This window comes from Amblyomma mixtum, chromosome 4 (genome assembly GCF_055824585.1).
Source record: "Amblyomma mixtum isolate Tamu chromosome 4, ASM5582458v1, whole genome shotgun sequence".
Taxonomy (NCBI): domain Eukaryota; kingdom Metazoa; phylum Arthropoda; class Arachnida; order Ixodida; family Ixodidae; genus Amblyomma; species Amblyomma mixtum.
Window position 1 is genome coordinate 151,504,939 of NC_143015.1, and position 18,915 is coordinate 151,523,853.

The 18,915-nt window shown below is 46.9% G+C and overlaps 1 protein-coding gene across 4 annotated transcripts in view; it reads left to right on the plus strand.

The window, feature by feature from the left end:
• Nucleotides 1-18,915, plus strand: part of LOC149348798 (sodium-independent sulfate anion transporter-like) — a 146,570-nt gene that overhangs the window by 37,008 nt on the left and 90,647 nt on the right. Inside the window, exon 1 of one of the 4 annotated variants that reach the window (XM_089588336.1) lies at nucleotides 2,814-4,332. The exons of 2 other annotated variants lie outside the window; for them this stretch is intronic. In XM_089588336.1, the coding sequence (XP_089444462.1) occupies nucleotides 4,224-4,332 (109 nt within the window). In that variant the 5' untranslated portion in view covers nucleotides 2,814-4,223. Of the gene's footprint in view, nucleotides 1-2,813; nucleotides 4,333-18,915 lie in introns of those variants that run through there. One more of the 4 variants, XM_089588337.1, reaches the window with a different exon arrangement.

Here is an 18,915-nt window from a genome sequence, read left to right on the forward strand (position 1 = left end):
TCTGCGTTGTAAACAGCATTGTTTGTCGCGTCCATGGCCTTTCTATGTATTATGTTGTCAGGCCTCGTGCGCTTCGGTCCCCTGAGACGAGGAGTGCGTTTGGTTGAGGGATCTAACAACATCGTTAGCAGACAGGCGCCAACTTTTTTCCCCTCTTGGAATTCTACCGGGAACCGCTTGCCTTTTCGCAGAGGTGTAACCGCGCATGTGTTTGAGTGAGCAAGGAAGTAATAACGCGCTCTGAAGCTCCCAGTCAGAACTAATCGGCAATTTTTGCAGGCGTCGGTATATTTTCGCAGTTGCTAGGCAACTACTGGAAGCTGGAAGATGATTAGACGCGACAGGTGCTTGCAGGAAATGAGCATCATCCTACGGGAATTCAGGAAAAAGGTGCATTTGTTGCGAGAAATAAAGCGGGAAGAACTACTTTCTTCGAGGTATGGTCTTCCGTCATCTGAATAGCAAATGACCCCTGCCCCGCAGGTAGCGCAGGGACTTTAACCTTGCTGTAAGATTCGCATTGTCAGGATTCGAGTCAGTTCATCATTTGCTGCACGAGAGGGAAAAATCAGAATGCGAGGTTTGGCCGTTCACACAGTGACCGTGAGCGCAGGTGTGAAGTAATGTATTTCTTTTGTTTTATGTGTTATCTGCTCTATTTGCAGCAGGAGCAGAGAGTTTAGCGGAGCGTTTTTGGCAGTCATCTTCTACTAGTAATACTCGTACTTTTCAAAAAGGTGGCTCTAAAAAATACCGTGACTGAAAAAAAAAATGCATTACAGCTTGCGTACACTGGTGCCTATAGCACCTATCGCTAACCAGCATAATTTCCTGCCCGTTTTAAAACCTTGGCTTAGGCTGTTTGGTCAACCGTCTTGGAAGAAAACACATTGATAAAGACGAGGACAACCAGTCAGCGCAAGTTTTGTTGTTTCTTTTTTGTTGTTGTTGTTGTTTGTCCTTCACTATTCCCGTCTTTGTCGGTGTCAAGGCATGGTTTTGAGCAAGAGGTGGGCGTTAGCTGACGTGCCAACTTAATACAATGGGTACGTAAAGATAGTGGGAGAAATTAGTATGGAAAACATTCTTTTGAACAAATTAGGAGCCTGCTTCGAGACAAAGTTTTGAGGTAAGCCGAAGTTCGAAGCTGGAAGAAAGGTCTGAACGTGGAGTTCGAAGGTGTTTCAACATCACGTTGACAAGAGACTTCGACACGAATTTGGAAGAAACGTATGGCACGAGGTTAAATTACGGATTGCACGCATATTCAGAGGTATTTGCAGGAGCTTAGAGAAATAGCTTGAGGAAAGCCTTGACACGTTCTTCTTTTGAGGATGTCCATGATAAGTTAAAAAAAAATCCCGGCATAGTATTCGAGGCAAGTGTCGACGCTGTGCTCGAAGGAATTGCCCGTGCAATGTTTGAAGGCAGTTCACAATGTTTGAAGTTCGACATAGCGCTGGTGTGTGCGTCTCTTCTCTGCGTCCATGTCATTTTCGCGCTGTTTTCAGAATGATCTATCACCAACTCGCCCAAGCTTCTACATTGGCTAATGTTGGAGGAAATTTGGACACAGTGTTTGGAGGAGGGTTCGACACAATGTTTGGAGGAGGGCTGGACACAATGTTTGGAGGAGGGTTGGACACGATGTTTGGAGGAGGGTTGGACACGATGTTTGGAGGAGGGTTGGACACGATGTTTGGAGGAGGGTTGGACACGATGTTTGGAGGAGGGTTGGACACGATGTTTGGAGGAGGGTTCGACACGATGTTTGGAGGAGGGTTCGACACGATGTTTGGAGGAGGGTTCGACGCAATGTTTGGAGGAGGGTTCGACGCAATGTTTGGAGGAGGGTTCGACGCAATGTTTGGAGGAGGGTTCGACGCAATGTTTGGAGGAGGGTTCGACGCAATGTTTGGAGGAGGGTTCGACGCAATGTTTGGAGGAGGGTTCGACGCAATGTTTGGAGGAGGGTTCGACGCAATGTTTGGAGGAGGGTTCGACGCAATGTTTGGAGGAGGGTTCGACGCAATGTTTGGAGGAGGGTTCGACGTAATGTTTGCAGGCATGTTCGACACAATGTTTGAGTTAAGCTTCAACACAATGTTTGAGTTAAGCTTCAACACAATGTTTGAGTTAAGCTTCAACACAATGTTTGAGTTAAGCTTCAACACAATGCTTGAAGAAAGTTTCGAACGTAACTCAAAGGACCGTTACCCAGGCAGCCCACATAATCGGCCCAATATTGGAAATTCATTTTTTACTCTGGTCCTTTATGTCACCGGCCTTTCCCAACATATTTCCAATATTGGACCGATTAGTCGTCTGTTTGAGTAGGCGCTAACCCAAACAGCACAGGTAACCAGCCCAACATTGAAAACGTATTGGCAAATGCCGGTACTACATAAGACCAGAGTGAAACCATCCATTTGCAATGCTGGGTCAATTGCTTGGGTAAGGTTCAAGGAGGATTAGACGCAAGGTTTAAGAATTCTTATACGCAACATTTGAATTAAGTTCCTCCACGACAGATCACCGGCTTGAAACGAAACCGTTTCAAAGACGCCTGACTTTGTCGAGCCGCACCGACGCGAACTAGCCAGGCATGTCTGCGATAGCCCGCGCTTGCTCGCGCTCGGTTGCCGATGGGAGAACAAATGTATCAACACTGCGCGCGCGCGCGCACGCGGGGAGGGAGGAAAGCTCCAGGGTTGCCAAATGAGAGGAGCGAGAGAAGCCCGCTACTCGTGTAACGGGCCAAAGAGCACGCGGCGCGGAAAGGGAGAGCGGCCGCGTGTTGTCCTCTCTGTGCGGCTTCCCGGCACACCCGGCGAGAGCTTTTCTGTCAAGTTTCAGAAGCGGTTTGGCGGCATCGTCGTCTTCGCGTGCAGCGCAGACAGCCACCGTTCGTGCCGCTCTCGAGCGGCCTCCACAGCCATCCCGTTATCCTTCTATTCGCGCCGGAAGAGAGAGACAGCCGGAGCTCAGGGCTCTCAACTTTGCCGGACTCCCGCATCATTTTGTGCGGTGCGTCGACTCCTGGACCCTGAAGTTTCGGTCCATCGTCGTCTTCTGTATCGCCGAGAAGATAACTTGACTTGAGGACTGTGAGTCGTTTTTGGCTGCGGATTGTGCTTCGGCTAATCTTCTTCTGCGCGCGTCTGCTCTGGCACGTTAGGAGCAGCTGCTCTTCGTGTTCCTCTTTTCTACCGTCTGCGACCAACTCCGCTGCAGAAGACGCCCCTGGCTACAATCTGCGCCGGTGTCTTTCCTGAGCTTCCAGCCCTTATCTCCGCCTGTGATTTGACAACTTTCTCTTAACGATTGGAAGTTCCGTACTCCTGAACAAAGTTGTCGCGAACTCTCTTTTCCTGTGACGTGAGAAGCAACAATGTGAACTGTCTGCGACTGCGGATTCAATCTCGGCAATCTCGGTTGCCATTTCGTTGTCGTCTGTCGTAGAGTTTCAGAAAGGGAGTACCCGTCTGCCGCTTCTGTGGTCTGTTTTGATCAGGCCTCCCAGGAAGTTATCCGCGGCAGTTCTCAAGCTTATCTGTCTTATCAACACCAAGTCGTTATCAGATTTACCAAGGAAATCGCGGCTGCCGCCTTCTTTCTTGACGACGCACCTTGAACACACTCTGTGTTTCTGATTGAACAGTGACGTCGAAGTTGACAATGCCTGACCGTAAAGCCGCATTTTCTATCGACTAACTCGTGTCTGGACTTGTTTCATGTGCTCTAAGAACTTTGTGTTCACGGCGTCAAACAGGCTTAATAGAGAAGAATAAAAAAACTTTTGTGCGCCCAGAAGTGCAATCCAAGGAAGTTCCGGCTTTACAACCTCGCATTAACCCACGCGAGACATCTTTGGGTATAAAACCCATTTTTTGTCACACTGCGCTATCATAGCACACCGTACCCATTTTGCGTGATAGCTGATTGAGTGAGAAGACATAGAAGTCGGATAAAAAGTTGAGTTGACGACAGACCGTCGTATCGATAACGCTATCGCCACCGATTTCGTCAAGACTACTGAGCAGAGCTTCTGGTCTTTCGCCACGTACGTTGAAGAGGACGGAGTTGAGATTGGCTTCTGTTCCGAGCGATAATCAGGCGCCGCAGTCTATCAGACTACTCCGGCGAGCCCTTCCGCCAGTAGCCCTTCGTGAGCAGCAGGCAAGACCAGTCGCACGTCGGCCTCAAGGACGTCCTCAAGGATCATGGTCCTCACAGCTGCATTGCGCAAGTTCTCAGGCGAGATCGAACTGAACTCTGTGAAACGCATCAGGGAAGAAGACCTCAGTGACGGCTACAAGACACGTGCGAACCGTGAGTGCCTGTCATGACTTTTGAAATTTCATTACGACACGCCGAACCCCTTCTGGAAACTTTCCGAAAATCATATTCAGCTTAAACCCTTTCAGGGGCAATGTACACAATGTGGTACGAAGCGAACGCGCAGCTGTTTTTTTTTTCCTTTTTAGAACGTGGTACACCTGGAAGTAATTTCTTTTATTTAGTTGGGCTCAACATCCTCCATGTTGTGAACAGGGCGGATTTTTGTGCCATCTAGCGAACGCGGCAAAAAATATTTCACGAAACAGCGAGTTTGTGACATCACCTCTTTCATTTCATTTCATTTCTCCAGGCTGCCTTCTATCTATTTCCGCTGCCCCAGCTCAAGTGCTTCTCGTAGCAATGGCAGATGCCGAGGCTAGCAAAAATCTTTTACTTCCTTTTAATTATTATTTTAATAAACCACTACTACTACTGCTAATAGCGCGTCCTCCGTCATTTTCACGCTGTCAGATTTTTGCCACAAGTAATGATGTCTGTTTCAGTTGAGTTTCTAGCATTATGTGCATCACTGGAACACAGGGAGATTCCACGGTACCTCGGATGTTTGACAAATCCTGGCGTTTCTAATTTATAATTTTCAAACATTGCGGCAGTTTGTACGAAATTATCCGCATGCCGGTGAGAAATTTAACCCTTGGCTTCCTGCGTAGGAAAACTAAGGAATTAATTTTATAGAGGTGTCAATATACTACGAGTCGCTGGAAAATGCTTCTTTTGGATCGAAATAATGAACGGTGCCGAAAGGGTTAACTACGCTTTGTAGACCTCACCTAATGCAGATTTAGACAAATTAACTAGCACAACACATATCAGAGACCTGTGTAGATCATCAAACTTGTTCTGGGCGCTCTTTGATTGAAGCTTTGCTTCCGCCATACAAATCCAGTTATTTGTTATCCAGTTACAAATCCATAGAAGTCCAGTTATTTCTTTTATGCGTAGGGTGTTTTTACTGCAGTTCTGCTTCGAAATACTTTGAAACATGCCCGAAACTCCGCGTTGAAAGCCGAATCGAATGTTGAGCTGCAACTCTATTAGAACTCTGTATCGAAAAATAGTGCGTCCGCCAAACGCCGTCCGCCTGCCATAAGCCGGCCTCAGTACAGTTTCGTTTTAGCATTTTGAAAAGAAAACGAAAAATATAAATATTTGCCGGCATCTCTGTACACTGTGACATAATTTTATAAGCCAGTTGCTATCGAATTCGTACAACATTTTGTTCATCTAATTCAGCACTTAACCAAATCGTGCACCGAATTCAAGTACGAAGAGATCCGGAGGCAAGCAAAGGTCAATGTCTCACGGGTTTCCTTTTAGGCGTGCCGGTAGCGGCTGTAGCAGACGATTTTGTCGCGGGTTTTTTGCTGCGTAGCAGACGACACTTCAACAAAAAATTGCCATCTTTAGGCTTCCTCTACAGGAAGAAATAGCAATCGTGTGCTTTAAATGTTTCTGCAAGATAGTCTTTCTCACACTGACGTCAAATGTCTACTAACAGCTCCAGCTTCTGCTCGTGCGCTTCTTGAAATTAAGCTGTGGCTGAGCATTATAGTCTGCTCGCTTCCTTGATGTAAAACATGGCGTTTTCCTAGCCGCAGGCTTAACAGTGTAATGCCTCATTTAATTTCCTCTTGCGTAGTCGTGAATTCGCGGAGAAACAATGATCGCGCGCCCATTGTGACGTCCGCATAATGATTTCCACCGCATACGTGATCGTCAGTCGTAATGGTCGAATGTACTAGCGTACGTATGCCGTGCAGTAATGTGAGGTGCGGTGGCGTTAATTCTCATGTCCGACGCGCATTAGTTCTAGGCATGTGCGGTGGTGTGGTCTGTGTCCGGTTGGGAAGAAACGGGAAATCTCGCTTCCCTCCTCGAGACTTTCTAACGCGAACTGCTGGCGCGTCAGTTATTAAACCCTTTCCGACTCTAAGCACACACTGTATGCATAGCGAACTCGCTCTTTTTTCTAGCAGTGATTTCTTCGTTTAAAACGAATTTAGCACTCATATTACCACAGGTCTGCCTTCTATGTTATCGAACACATGCAGTAACTAATGCTCCACAGTGGAGCTTGGCAGATACTGTCATGCAGATTTTTGTCTTCCGTAATAGCATTTTTGTTGGCGCTTATGGTGTGACATGCACTTTCTAGGGGAAAAAAATGTGGTCCTGGGACTCCTGGAATCATTATTGAACGAGTTTTTTCGTGTCGCTGTTACAATTTGCAACCGTTTTGGCGTTTTGTACACAATTTTGTACATGCTAGTCTTAAGTTAAAAGGTACTGCTTCGCGTTTCACAACCAAGTCTTCTAGGCCTGCGCATACTTTCGGCGGAAAAGTTTTTCTTTGTGCGTGCGCGCGTGCGCGGAAATGGCGAGTGGTGCTTGAAAGTGTTACGCAAAAACGACTGTGCGTGTGTGTGCGTGTGTGCGTGCGTGAGTGCGTGCGTGTGTGTGTTGGGGGGAGAGGATGAAATGCGATAAATTGAGTGACGTAAAACAACCGCGTAAAAGAAGGTTTGAAAGTAAAAACAAGGAGACATTTCTGTTTAACTATAAAATGCTGAAATGCTGAGTTGATCCTTTTGATGTATTTGCTACATCTTTTTTTTCCATGCTTTCATTGTTCAGGAAGAGACATCAAAAAAGCGCTAATGATTTCTTGTGATAGTCCCAATTGTTCATCACTGCGGTGATTATTGCTCTTGACGAAAAAAAAACACGCACGCGTAGCACATAACAAGGGTTGCTGAAGCTGATAACTGAAAGCCCATACAAACTTGAACGTGGAGACCTTCGTTCATTCCGTTTATTGGAACCGTCGGAGAGAAGTCAAAGCTTCAACACTTTCTCGCGTTAGTTTCCAGACGTCCAATGTTTCCCTTAACGGTTTCGTATTTATTCTAAATTAAGACTCCCAGATGAGACTTAACAAAATGGCTTGTTTATCTTTTTATTATAGTTGGATAGAAGTTATGTCTACAATGAAGCAACGTTCACATTCAGGACGGCCGCACAGAATTCCTCCACGACAAAAAATAGTCCGCAGTTAAAAACTTCTTTGTTATCAAAACAAGAAGGTAATTGCAAGAAAAACATTAAAATGTCTAAAATTTTAATACCTGAAGTGTTTAATGAAGTTGCGTATTAAAAAAAATGGCTGAGGCTTAGCTTAGGTTAAGCCTAGTCAGATGCGAAGCATATTGTCGCCGAGTTGCATATCGAGGACGCCGCTTGGCTAGACGTTCTTCACGCTCTTCATCAGCCTCTGTAGCACGCCGCAACTTTTGCTTCTCATTCCAACGAGCAGCCCTGTCTCCAAGAGGCATCTCTATCCCGTGTACGCCTAGCAGAGGCAGGAGCACCCCCTTGTATACCGCCGCTCCAGCATCACGTGTTCACTACAGCGCACCTAGCGGCAGAAGCAGGAAACACATTGGTCGCGACGCCTCGCGCGACGGCGCGAGCTGGGGCCCCGTTTCTCATCTGCTGTGACGTCACGCACCTCGTGGTCATCCTTGGTCACGACGCCTCGCGCGACGGCGTGAGTTGGGCCCCCCCGTTTTTCATCTGCTGTGACGTCACGCATCACGTGGTATGACATGGAGGTCACGAAAGGTCAATGGTAAAGACACCGCCGCGCTCGAGGAGCTGGGTTGGGCTATTTTAGTATGCTTCGCATAAAATCTGATTTCATTTAATGTTGTGATTGGCTAGAGGAGTACTACAGTACGCCGCGGACCGTAGCCCAGTGTTAACAACTGCTGTTTTCGTGAGTTGTAGCCTACGTATAGTCGACGTGAAGGTGCCTGGCCCTCACAGAGCAAGACACCTATTGCACATATCGCTTCTCGTTCACTGCCCTTTTCCACACTGCAGTTTGAACTGAAATTTCTCATTTGCTTCGCTGCCTGCTAGGTTGCCTGACCCGACGCGTTTGTGAATTTTAATGTGCTTCTCCTTATAAAAGTGATCTATAGACAGTCTGTAGACTTCTTATAGACTCTGTTGCCTTCCTATAGATGTTTTTGTCTATAGTCTATAGACTATAGTCAAAAGTCTGCTAAAAGTTTATGGCCATACCTCTATAGATTGTCTGACAGAAGCCAACAGCCACAGAAACCAAGGGGCACAGGGGATTTGTTTTTTTTTAATTAATTTATTTATTTTGTGCTGTTGTACGATTTTAGAATGTTACTGAATATGTTATCGCTTAAAGGTAATTGATTAGAAAAGCCGAAGAAAAAACCACATGCCGCCGGTGGGATCCGAACCCACTGTGGTTGTTTTTTCTTCGGCTTTTCTAATCAATTACCTTTAAGCGATAACATATTCAGTAACATTCTAAAATCGTACAACAACACAAAATAAATAAATTAATTAAAAAAAAAATCCCCTGTGCCCCTTGGTTTCTGTGGCTGTTGGCTTCTGTCATATTTACAACGAGCCCTTCATTCCCCTTCCTTGTTTGCTTAATTGCTTAGCGAGGGCCTCGATTCTGGCAGCCTTGATGCCATAGGAAGCATAAGAGGGTTCTCACACAGCTTCCACCCTCTCTGTTCGATGACGTTCTACGTCACACCTGCGGTAAATCAGGACGTTCTACGTCCGCCGCTTATGAACGTGGGTGGCGCTGATGAACACTTTCAAGGTTAGGTTACTTGTAAAACATAAATACCCCCGAAAGCAGAAGGTTTGAAAGCCGTCGCCGTAGCTCAGAGGTAGAGCACCGGACGCGTAATTCGGAGGTCGTGGGTTCGGATCCCACCGGCGGCATGTGGTTGTTTTTTCTTCGGCTTTTCTAATCAATTACCTTTAAGCGATAACATATTCAGTAACATTCTAAAATCGTACAACAGCACAAAATAAATTAATTAATTAAAAAAAAACAAATCCCCTGTGCCCCTTGGTTTCTGTGGCTGTTGGCTTCTGTCATATTTACAACGAGCCCTTCATTCCCCTTCCTTGTTTGCTTAATTGCTTAGCGAGGGCCTCGATTCTGGCAGCCTTGATGCCATAGGAAGCATAAGAGGGTTCTCACACAGTTTCCACCCTCTCCGTTCGATGACGTTCTACGTCACACCTGCGGTAAATCAGGACGTTCTACGTCCGCCGCTTATGAACGTGGGTGGCGCTGATGAACACTCTCAAGGTTAGGTTACTTGTAAAACATAAATACCCCCGAAAGCAGAAGGTTTGACAGCCGTCGCCGTAGCTCAGAGGTAGAGCACCGGACGCGTAATTCGGAGGTCGTGGGTTCGGATCCCACCGGCGGCATGTGGTTGTTTTTTCTTCGGCTTTTCTAATCAATTACCTTTAAGCGATAACATATTCAGTAACATTCTAAAATCGTACAACAGCACAAAATAAATAAATTAATTAAAAAAAAACTAATCCCCTGTGCCCCTTGGTTTCTGTGGCTGTTGGCTTCTGTCATATTTACAACGAGCCCTTCATTCCCCTTCCTTGTTTGCTCTATAGATTGTCTGTAGACTGTCTGTAGCATTTGTATTGCCTATAGACTGTTCTCTAAAATTTTTCTATGGAGCCTATGGACTTTGTAGACCGAAGTCCATAGATAGTCTATCGACTGTCTAAAAATTGTTTTAAAGGGGAATCTACGATCCGAGGGCGAATGCGATGTGCAGGTGTGACCCACTTTCGTCCTCCCTGCAATATAAGAAAAAGTAAAATTGGAACCGTGTGGATGACAGCTGTAGAAAAGAACTTTGAAAAGACAGCAAAGGATGTCTGCATTTATACATGGCTCAGCCAGTGGCGGTCCTATGGGGGGTGGAGGGGGCGGTCGCCCCCCCCCCCCCAAAAAAAAAAAAAACCTTTGCACATTTTCCCGAATGTCTGCTTTCGGGCTCTCATAGGGCGAGATGTGACTTTTGACGTAGAACTGGAAAGCTTTTTCCTCCGTGATGCGTCAAGTAGTCCCCTACTTTGTACATTCACCGTGTTATCGGCTGTCTTATTTCACACAATTCCACGTTCTACACGTTGGTAGTTATACGAGCACAATTCGTAGTGATTGTCGAGGTATCGTATTCCTGCCGTGCCCCCACCGTTGTCTTGCCATGTCGCCGGCGCGACGATGACGGCGGTGCCGCTCACCTGTGGTTACGGTGGCCAGCAACCTCGTCGGGGCGGCAAGGAGCCACACATTCATGTCTTTATCCCCCCCATGGGAGACTGCGACGCCAGCGAGGGGATCATTCCTTTTGTTGGCTAAACAAGGAGCGCCGACCAGCCGCCTTGAAAGAGGGTACTGTGGGCGGAACAAAGCCACTTCCCAGAACTGAGCAATGAAGGCCGCTAATCCCACTGGTCAAATGTCCGGGCAGGTGCTTTGACCTTCGTGGGTATGCCGTGGCGGGATAGATATCTCAGCCGTCGGCTTGTTTCCCCCGGCATCCAAATGAATATTGCTCGCGTAAACGTTAACATTCAAATATTCAGTAATGGTATAACATCTATAACGTTCGCCATTTATTTTTCAGCAACAAAGCGCACAAAAATTTTGTGCAAATAAAATAAACAAAAAAATGTTTAATTTTTTTTTTCTTTTTTGATATACAGAAATCTGACCCCCCCCCCCCCCCTCCGCCCCCCTTAAAACCACGCTCTGGGACCGCCACTGGGCTCAGCCCTTGTACAATTGCACGGTACGTGCACCACTGCCAAAGATAGACTGTGTACTTACCCACGAGCACAGGTAACTGGCCCAATATTGGAAATGTATTGGCGAATGCCGGTCCTGCGAAGGACCTGAGTGAAACCGTTGATTTCCAATAGTGTGCCAATTACTTGTGCTGCTCGGGATAAAAGCACTGCATTCAGACATGCGTTTCGGAGTATTTTATGGCGTTGAAATCGCTTTCAAAAAGTGTTATAATTAAATTGCGGTCTGCTGTTTGTTCAAATCATTGCCCTGAAACTTCGGTGTGATGCTTACCTGAGCTACACCCACAGTCTGGACCGCTTATACCTATATGTTCGCCTCTGTGTCGTTCATCTGCTGCTTTTGTTTTTATGTAGCGGTAATACTTCATGGCAAGTGAAAGAGGTAGCCGGTTCCGTAGTAGGATGCCAACGTGTACCAAGACATGAATTAAAATACCTGAGTAAAAAAGGTTAAATGTGGATCCTATACCTCGTCACACTTCAATCGATTTATTTAGGAATTCAACTTCGTATGGCTTCTAAGCCGTACAGCTGCACTTGGGTGGATGGCAATGATTAATTAATTTCAACTTCATCAAATGCTTCAGTATTTCGTCTGTTTTATCGCTAACGTCGATACCTCACATCCGCTTGCTTTTCCAAATAGAGCTTTTATAAAAAAATTAGAGTAGGATCTTTGACAGCGTGGGTTTCGCTTCTTGGGAAACTTCTGCTGTAAAGAAATTTATATTCGAAAATTCGAATGCAGTCGCGGTCGCTGCAGGACGAATGTTTCTGTGAATGAATTAAAGTATTCCCCCTTGGATCTCTTAAAACACCGCTCATAATGAAAACATTCCTTGTTCTGCTTATTTCGTTATAATGCCTGCGACACTGTTTAGCCTACAGCATTATACGCATTCGTACATGCTCACAAACACTTATTAGAGCAGCTGGCAGTCGGTGCCATGTGACTTTACACGGCTTCTTGTTAAAAGAAACCTTAGCCTCTTTTTGGGTGTCGGTTTAAAGCACTGTATCGTATTTTATTGTTTTATAGCGCATAAGCGACTCAGGCTATCATGTGTCAATCACAGGGTGGAATAGTGTGACGTCATCCCACCCCAACTGTGACGTCGCAAGGTCAATACTGTGACAAATCTTTTCCTTTTCCTCTTTTTATAACCTCCCAAAGCGACTCAGGCTTTGAGGGATGCCGTAGTGGAGGTCTCCGGAATAATTTCGACTACCTGGGGTTCGCCGCCGCGGTGGCTCAGTGGCTATGGTGCTCGGCTGCTGGCCCGAAAGACGCGGGTTCGATCCCGGCCGCGGCGGCTGAATTTCTTTGGAGGAGAAATTCTAGAGGCCCGTGTGCTGTGCGATGTCAGTGCACGTTAAAGAACCCCAGGTGGTCGAAATTTCCGGAGCCCTCCACTACGGCGTCTCTCATAGCCTTAGTCGCTTTGGGACGTTAAACCCCATAAACTAAACCAAACTACCTGGGGTTCGCGAGCGTGCACTGGCAACACGCAGTACACGGCTCTCTAACATTTCGCCTCCATCGAAATGCGACCGCCGCGGTCGGTATCGAACCCGCGTTTTTCAGGTCAGCAGCTGAGCATCATAGCCACTGAATCACCGCGGTGACTCAATACCGCAACAATGAGGCCATCAGATAAAGCGTAGCTGGGAAGCCACTCAATCACAAACTGGCCACAATAAACCGGAAATGTTGCGTCATGTTTCCATAACAGCAATGTTATTATGTCGCAACAGCGACGTAATCACACAGCAACGGTGTCGTCATAAAATGCCTTTAGTCGCAGAACTACCGATGACTTCTCAGCAAACGCACCCTCTACGCTCAAGCCGAGAACAAGTGACGCTGTTACTCTTATAAAAATGGTCTATAGAGGGTCTATAGACTTTTTATTGACTCTATTGACTTCCTGTAGATATTGCTTTTTGTCTATTCATAGTCTCCAGACTGTCGTAGGCAAAAGTCTACTAAAAGTGTATGGTCACAAAACTATGGATGGTCTATAGACTGTCTATGGCATTTGTATTGCCTATAGACTGTTCTCTAGGATTTGTATATATACAGTCTGTAGACTTTATAGACAGAGGTCAATAGACACTCTATAGACTGTCAAACTTTTTTTTAAAGGGGTGAGAAATGAAAAAATAGTGGATGCGAAATTAGGCGAAAATATCTCGTGGATGCAAAAAGTGGAGTGGTCTCTTCAAAACTCGGTATCTCGGCGTAAGTACGAGCGGGCGCGTGCCGTTGCCTACACGAGTGAGCAGACATCCCGACTGGGTCAGGGGCCTGCCGATAGAGCTGCCCCATTTCGCCTGGAGATTGCGAGATTGAGGCCTGCCGTCAGTATTGGGTCGCGCCCTCGGAAGCAGTCTTTGTTTTATGCTGTCCCTTGCGGCACAGGATCGGCGTCTTGCACCTGCCTGGTGCAATAGACGCCGGCTGATTTCTCGTCGGCGGGGCATTAAAGAGCTATGCTGTCGAGCTTATTAGTCGCGGGCAATAACCGAACAGTGACGCTAGTCGGCTCGTTACGCAAAGCGTGCGACGTAGATAGACGCAAGGCCTAAAGAGAAACAAAGAAGTGAGTGCTCTGTCGGAGGAGGATCACGTCAGGAGAGTGTGGCTGCAGTTTATTTATTTACAAATACTGCTAATCCCATTTGGGATTGTGTCAGGCGGACGTAGTTAAGACAAAGAGAAAGTGGTCTGGTATTAAAGAGAACGTAAAACAGGTCAGCGTGTTAGGAAAACCACAACAAATGGTGCGCCGCCGCGGTGGCTCAGTGGTTATGGTGCTCGGCTACTGACCCGAAAGACGCGGGTTCGATCCTGGCCGCGGTGGCTAGAATTTCTTTGGAGGAGAAATTCTAGAGGCCCGTGTACTGTGCGATGTCAGTGCACGTTAAAAAACCCCAGGGGGTCGAAATTTCCGGAGCCCTTCACTACGGCGTCTCTCATAGCCTTAGTCGCTTTGGGACGTTAAACCCCATAAACCAAACCAAACAACAAATGGTGCAACGCAAATACAACAAAGCTATCACGTAAACAATAAAATAATACATGAAATACGGTTAGTGTCGATAACATTATACAAATAAAAAAATGTGGAAAATGATGTGACGTTTAGAATATATAAACAATAAGCAAACTTAATATGAACGTAAACTGCAAATGCATTGGCGTGGTATATGTAGTTTTTGTAACACTGCATAGGTGAAATAAAATGTTTCAACACGAGAAAAAAAAACTACAGGGTAGAATAACAGCACAGAATCAATCGGGAGTTAATATCGCCACATAGTGTCAGCAGCGGTACTAAATTTTATCACGGATGAGCTGTTAGTGATGGATGAACAAAGGCTGTTCTATTCTCTACTTGCTATGCCAGGTGCCAGATGCTTAGACAGTGTGGCCAGGTGCTTCGACACCTGGCCACATTTTTGCACCTTGGTGGTGCGTGGGGTTCAAAATGGCGAAGAGATTTTAGGCTATGACGAACGCTGTCGGGGGGCTCCAAATTTATTTCTACGACCTGGGGTTCTTTCCCTTGCATTGACGGCGTACTGCACCCAGGAGCCTTTTAAATATCGCCTGTGTCGAAATGCGGGCGCCCCGGTCGGAATTCGATTCTGCGTCTTCAGCAGCAGCCAAGCGCAACTGCTGATGAACCACGGTGGCAGATATAATGCATGCATGATGAACAGATCAATCAATAAATAAATTGACTAATAGATCATTTATTCAACTACTTCACCAATTTATATTTCGTTTATTTATTGCACCCTCCACCGCCGGGGACTTAAAGAGGGGAGCGGGTTAAACAAATTTAGAGTGACATAAACGCGACAAAGGAAATGCCCGGAAATACTGAAAATCAGATTAGTTGCCAAATTGATCAGTCGACCTTTAAACTAAATTTCTGCCGCCGCGGTGGCTCAGTGGCTATGGTGCTCGGCTGCTGGCCCGAAAGACGCGGGTTCGATCCCGGCCGCGGCGGCTGAATTTCTTTGGAGGAGAAATTCGAGGCCCGTGTACTGTGCGATGTCAGTGCACGTTGAAGAACCCCAGGTGGTCGAAATTTCCGGAGCCCTCCACTACGGCGTCTCTCATAGCCTTAGTCGCTTTGGGACGTTAAACCCCATAAACCAACGAAACCAACCAACCAAACTAAATTTCTCAATTTTTGTTTAGCTACGAAGTTTCTCAGAACGCTCTGTAGCTTTCCTCTGTAGCCGTATGGCTGCGCCTGAGCGGATGCCAATGAGAATTTGCTCCCTCCCTTATTATAAATATACTCCCCCTTGATGGATTCCCCTAAACATCACCAATAATCTAGTTTGCTCCAACCCATTCAACCACGCGCGCGTCCCGCCCTCAGCAGGTGTAGCACAATCAATCACACTTGCAGAGTTTTCTGCAATGGTCACGCCCAGCGACAGAAACTAATAATAGGAACATGATGGCTCCGCAGTGAATGGCTGTTTTGCGAACACTTTGGCCCACCTGCGAATGTAGGTCAGGTTCGCGCCGGTTTCCCTCGCAAACAGGAAATCGCATTTCACAGCTATCATGCGTCTGCGCCTCATGCCATAGAGCTCGGTCATAATTTACACCGAATCTGCCAGTGAAGCAGACACAATTTGTACGTGCACGAAAAATCTACTTCGTTGTAAAAGTTTTTTGAACGCGGGAAATTTGTTGTCCGCAGCGACTTCTCATTAAGGCTAGGTCGTTCCTGGTGTTCAGTGGTAAGTTAGGGAGTCAGTATCATGAAATGTAGCTCTCCACGATTAGCACACACCAAATACGAAAAATGTTGAACCGAATGCCGTAAGTTCTGAGAAAAAAAAAACAGAAAAAAGAATACACAATTAACTGCTTCAATTCTCAAGAAAATTTTGCCCATTCTAGAATCAGTAACCGATAAGAGAAGTTTATTTGGACTCACGATCAAAAAGGGACATCCGTCCCTCTACAAAACCAAAGATACATTGCGGCAACTGATGTCGCCCTATGCACACACACTCACAGGGAACGTAAGTGTCCAAAAACAAAAAGTGTCCAGGAAAGTTTTAGTGGGTCCATACGCGGGGGAAGCACGCCGGGTTGAAAACCGCGCACAAAAATCCGCGCACTATTCAGTAACCTGCTTTATTAAGAATCTTGATCACAGCCGCCGCGGTGGTTCAGTGATTAGGGTGCTCGGCTGCTGACCCCAAAGACGCGGGTTCGATCCCGGCCGTGGCTCTGGAACTTCGCTAGAGGCGAAATGCTGGAGGCCCGTGCACTGTGCGATGTCAGTTAAAAAGTTAATTATTAAAAATTAGTTAACCAGCTTATTACTGAAGACCATTCACCGGTCTTCTGGTGTATGCCAACACTGGTAAAACTATGCTGCAAAAGCCATGTGTTTTTACCACAGAATTGTTGTTTCGAAAATTTTTGAAAATTCGCTCAAACGGCCGGTATTTAGAAAACAATTTGCTCAGAGATATAACTGTGAAATTTTGCGAGAGCGGTCATGACATTATTTCAAATCTGCTCACAAATGTTCGTGTAAATACGTCCATAAATTCGTTTAACAGTGCATCTCGCGGGGTTATTGGTTGGGGCCCATGTACTGTGCGATGTCAGTGCACGTTAAAGAACCGCAGGTGGTCGGAATTTCCGGAGCCCTTCATTACGGCGTCTCTCATGGCCTAAGTTGCTTCGGGAAGTTAAACCCCAATAAACAAACATTGTCTAACATTGCCAGCGCCCGACCTGTCCGTCTTTCTGCGTGGTTTGCGTTAAATTTATCGCTGTTTCTACCTTTTTTTACGTCAAGAAATAGAAAAAAAATGGCTTAACTTGGTTAAGCCTGGAGAATGCGAAGCATCATCGTGTCGCGTAAATTGGAGGCGCACAACCACAGCGACGGCGCGAGGTGGGCCCCCGTTTCTCCACCGTCGTGACGCCATCGTGTCACGGGGTGTGACGTCATGTATCACGTGATTTGGAGGCGCACAACCACAGCGACGGCGCGAGGTGGGCCCCCGTTTCTCCACTGTCGTGACGTCATCGTGTCCCGTGGTGTGACGTCATGTATCACGTGATTTGGAGGCGCATAACCACGGTGAAGGGCTGAAGTGGTAGCTAAAGTAGTATGCTTCGCATAAAAAAATTCCTGAAAGCAGCGTTCCCCCCTTAAGTTCAGTAGTGCAAGGCTCCCTCACAAGCCGCTCTCCGCCACTGTGCATACGTTTCAACAACACATTCGCTGTTATCCTCCGGCGGCGCCTCGCTGTTGCGAGGCCAACGTCACGCACTCCCGTGATTGACAGGATCGGTGACCGTGGGCCACGCATCCGCGAGGCTCCAGAGGTCAGGCGAACGCGTCAAGCGCGCCTGAGCGTACGCGTAAACGGCAACTTTTCGCCGGAACGTGAACCTTCCCGCGTTCAGCCCCGCGTATACGTGCTCTCAATGCCTGGGGCGCTCGTCATCGCGTACGTCGTGCATATGGTCTTGCGACGCACGCCCGCCTTGTGTGGTGTCACCCGTACCTCGGAAATCCTTCACGCGTGACAGACGCGAAACACGCAGTTCTGATACACGTGCCACCTAAAAAAAACAAAAAAAAAACACGCAAACACTTTTTTTTTCGTCGAGTCGAACCAACGAGCCGTCATGTGCGTGGTGTTATGCGCGCGTTGGTTTTAAATCAAGGCCGCGATTCTCCGTCCTTTCTATGTGCGTATGCGGCTTGTTACGGCTGAAAAATGCTGATAATAGCATAGCAACCAACTCTGTACTCCTACTCACGACTTGTTCGCTGTAGAGTTGAAGCTAGGTAGTGTGCGAGTCGGCGCATTCGAAAGGGCGATTTCGCCGTAACACGCAACCTTCGTTTAGCCAACGCTGGAACAGTTAAACGGTGCAAAAATACGGAATCACGCTCGAAGTTACCACTGCTGGAAATTTTCGCTACCGTGAGCGGTGGCTCAGTGGTTACGGCGCTCGGCTGCTGACCCAAAAGACGAGGGTTCGATCCCAGCCGTGGTAGTAGAATTTCAATGGAGGCGAAATTCTAGAGGCCCGTGTACTGTGCCATGTCAGTGCACGTTAAAGAACCCCAGATGGTCGAAATTTCCGGAGATCTTCACTACGCCATCTCTCATAGCCTGAGTTGCTTTGGGACGTTAAACCCCAATAAACCAAACCAAACCAACGAGATAAAATTGGTAAGTTGGTTTTTGGAGGAAAGGAAATGGCGCAGTATCTGTCACACACATCTCGGCGGACACCTGAACCACGCCGTAATGGAAGAGAGGAAGATAGGAGTGAAAGAAGAGAGAGAGAGAGAGAGAGAGAAAGAGGTGCCGTAGTGGAGGTCTCCGGAATAATTTCGACCACTTGGGGATCTTTAACGTGCACTGACATCGCAGAAAAGATTATTTTCTTCTTAAAAAAAGAAAAACACATTTGCCCTCATTCTCTACATTCCATATTTGATTCCTGTATTTGGTATTATACCGGAGGCCTCCACTACGGCACCTCTTTCTTCCTTTCTTCTTTCACTCCCTCCTTTACCCCTTTCCTTACTGTGCGGTTCGGGTGTCCGCCGAGATATGCGAGACAGTTACTGCGTCATTTCTTTTCCTCAAAACAGTGAAATCAAATATATCCCCAAGTGTGTTCGACTCCGGAAGGAAGGAAGGGAAAACTTTATTTACACTAATGGTTTTTCCTGCGGTTTGGGGGCATCTCCAGAGACGTCTTGGTTCTACCCCCAGGAGCCATCTCTGTCGAAGTCGTCCGCCCTGGACTGAGGGCAACCGACCACTGATTAGAGGCGG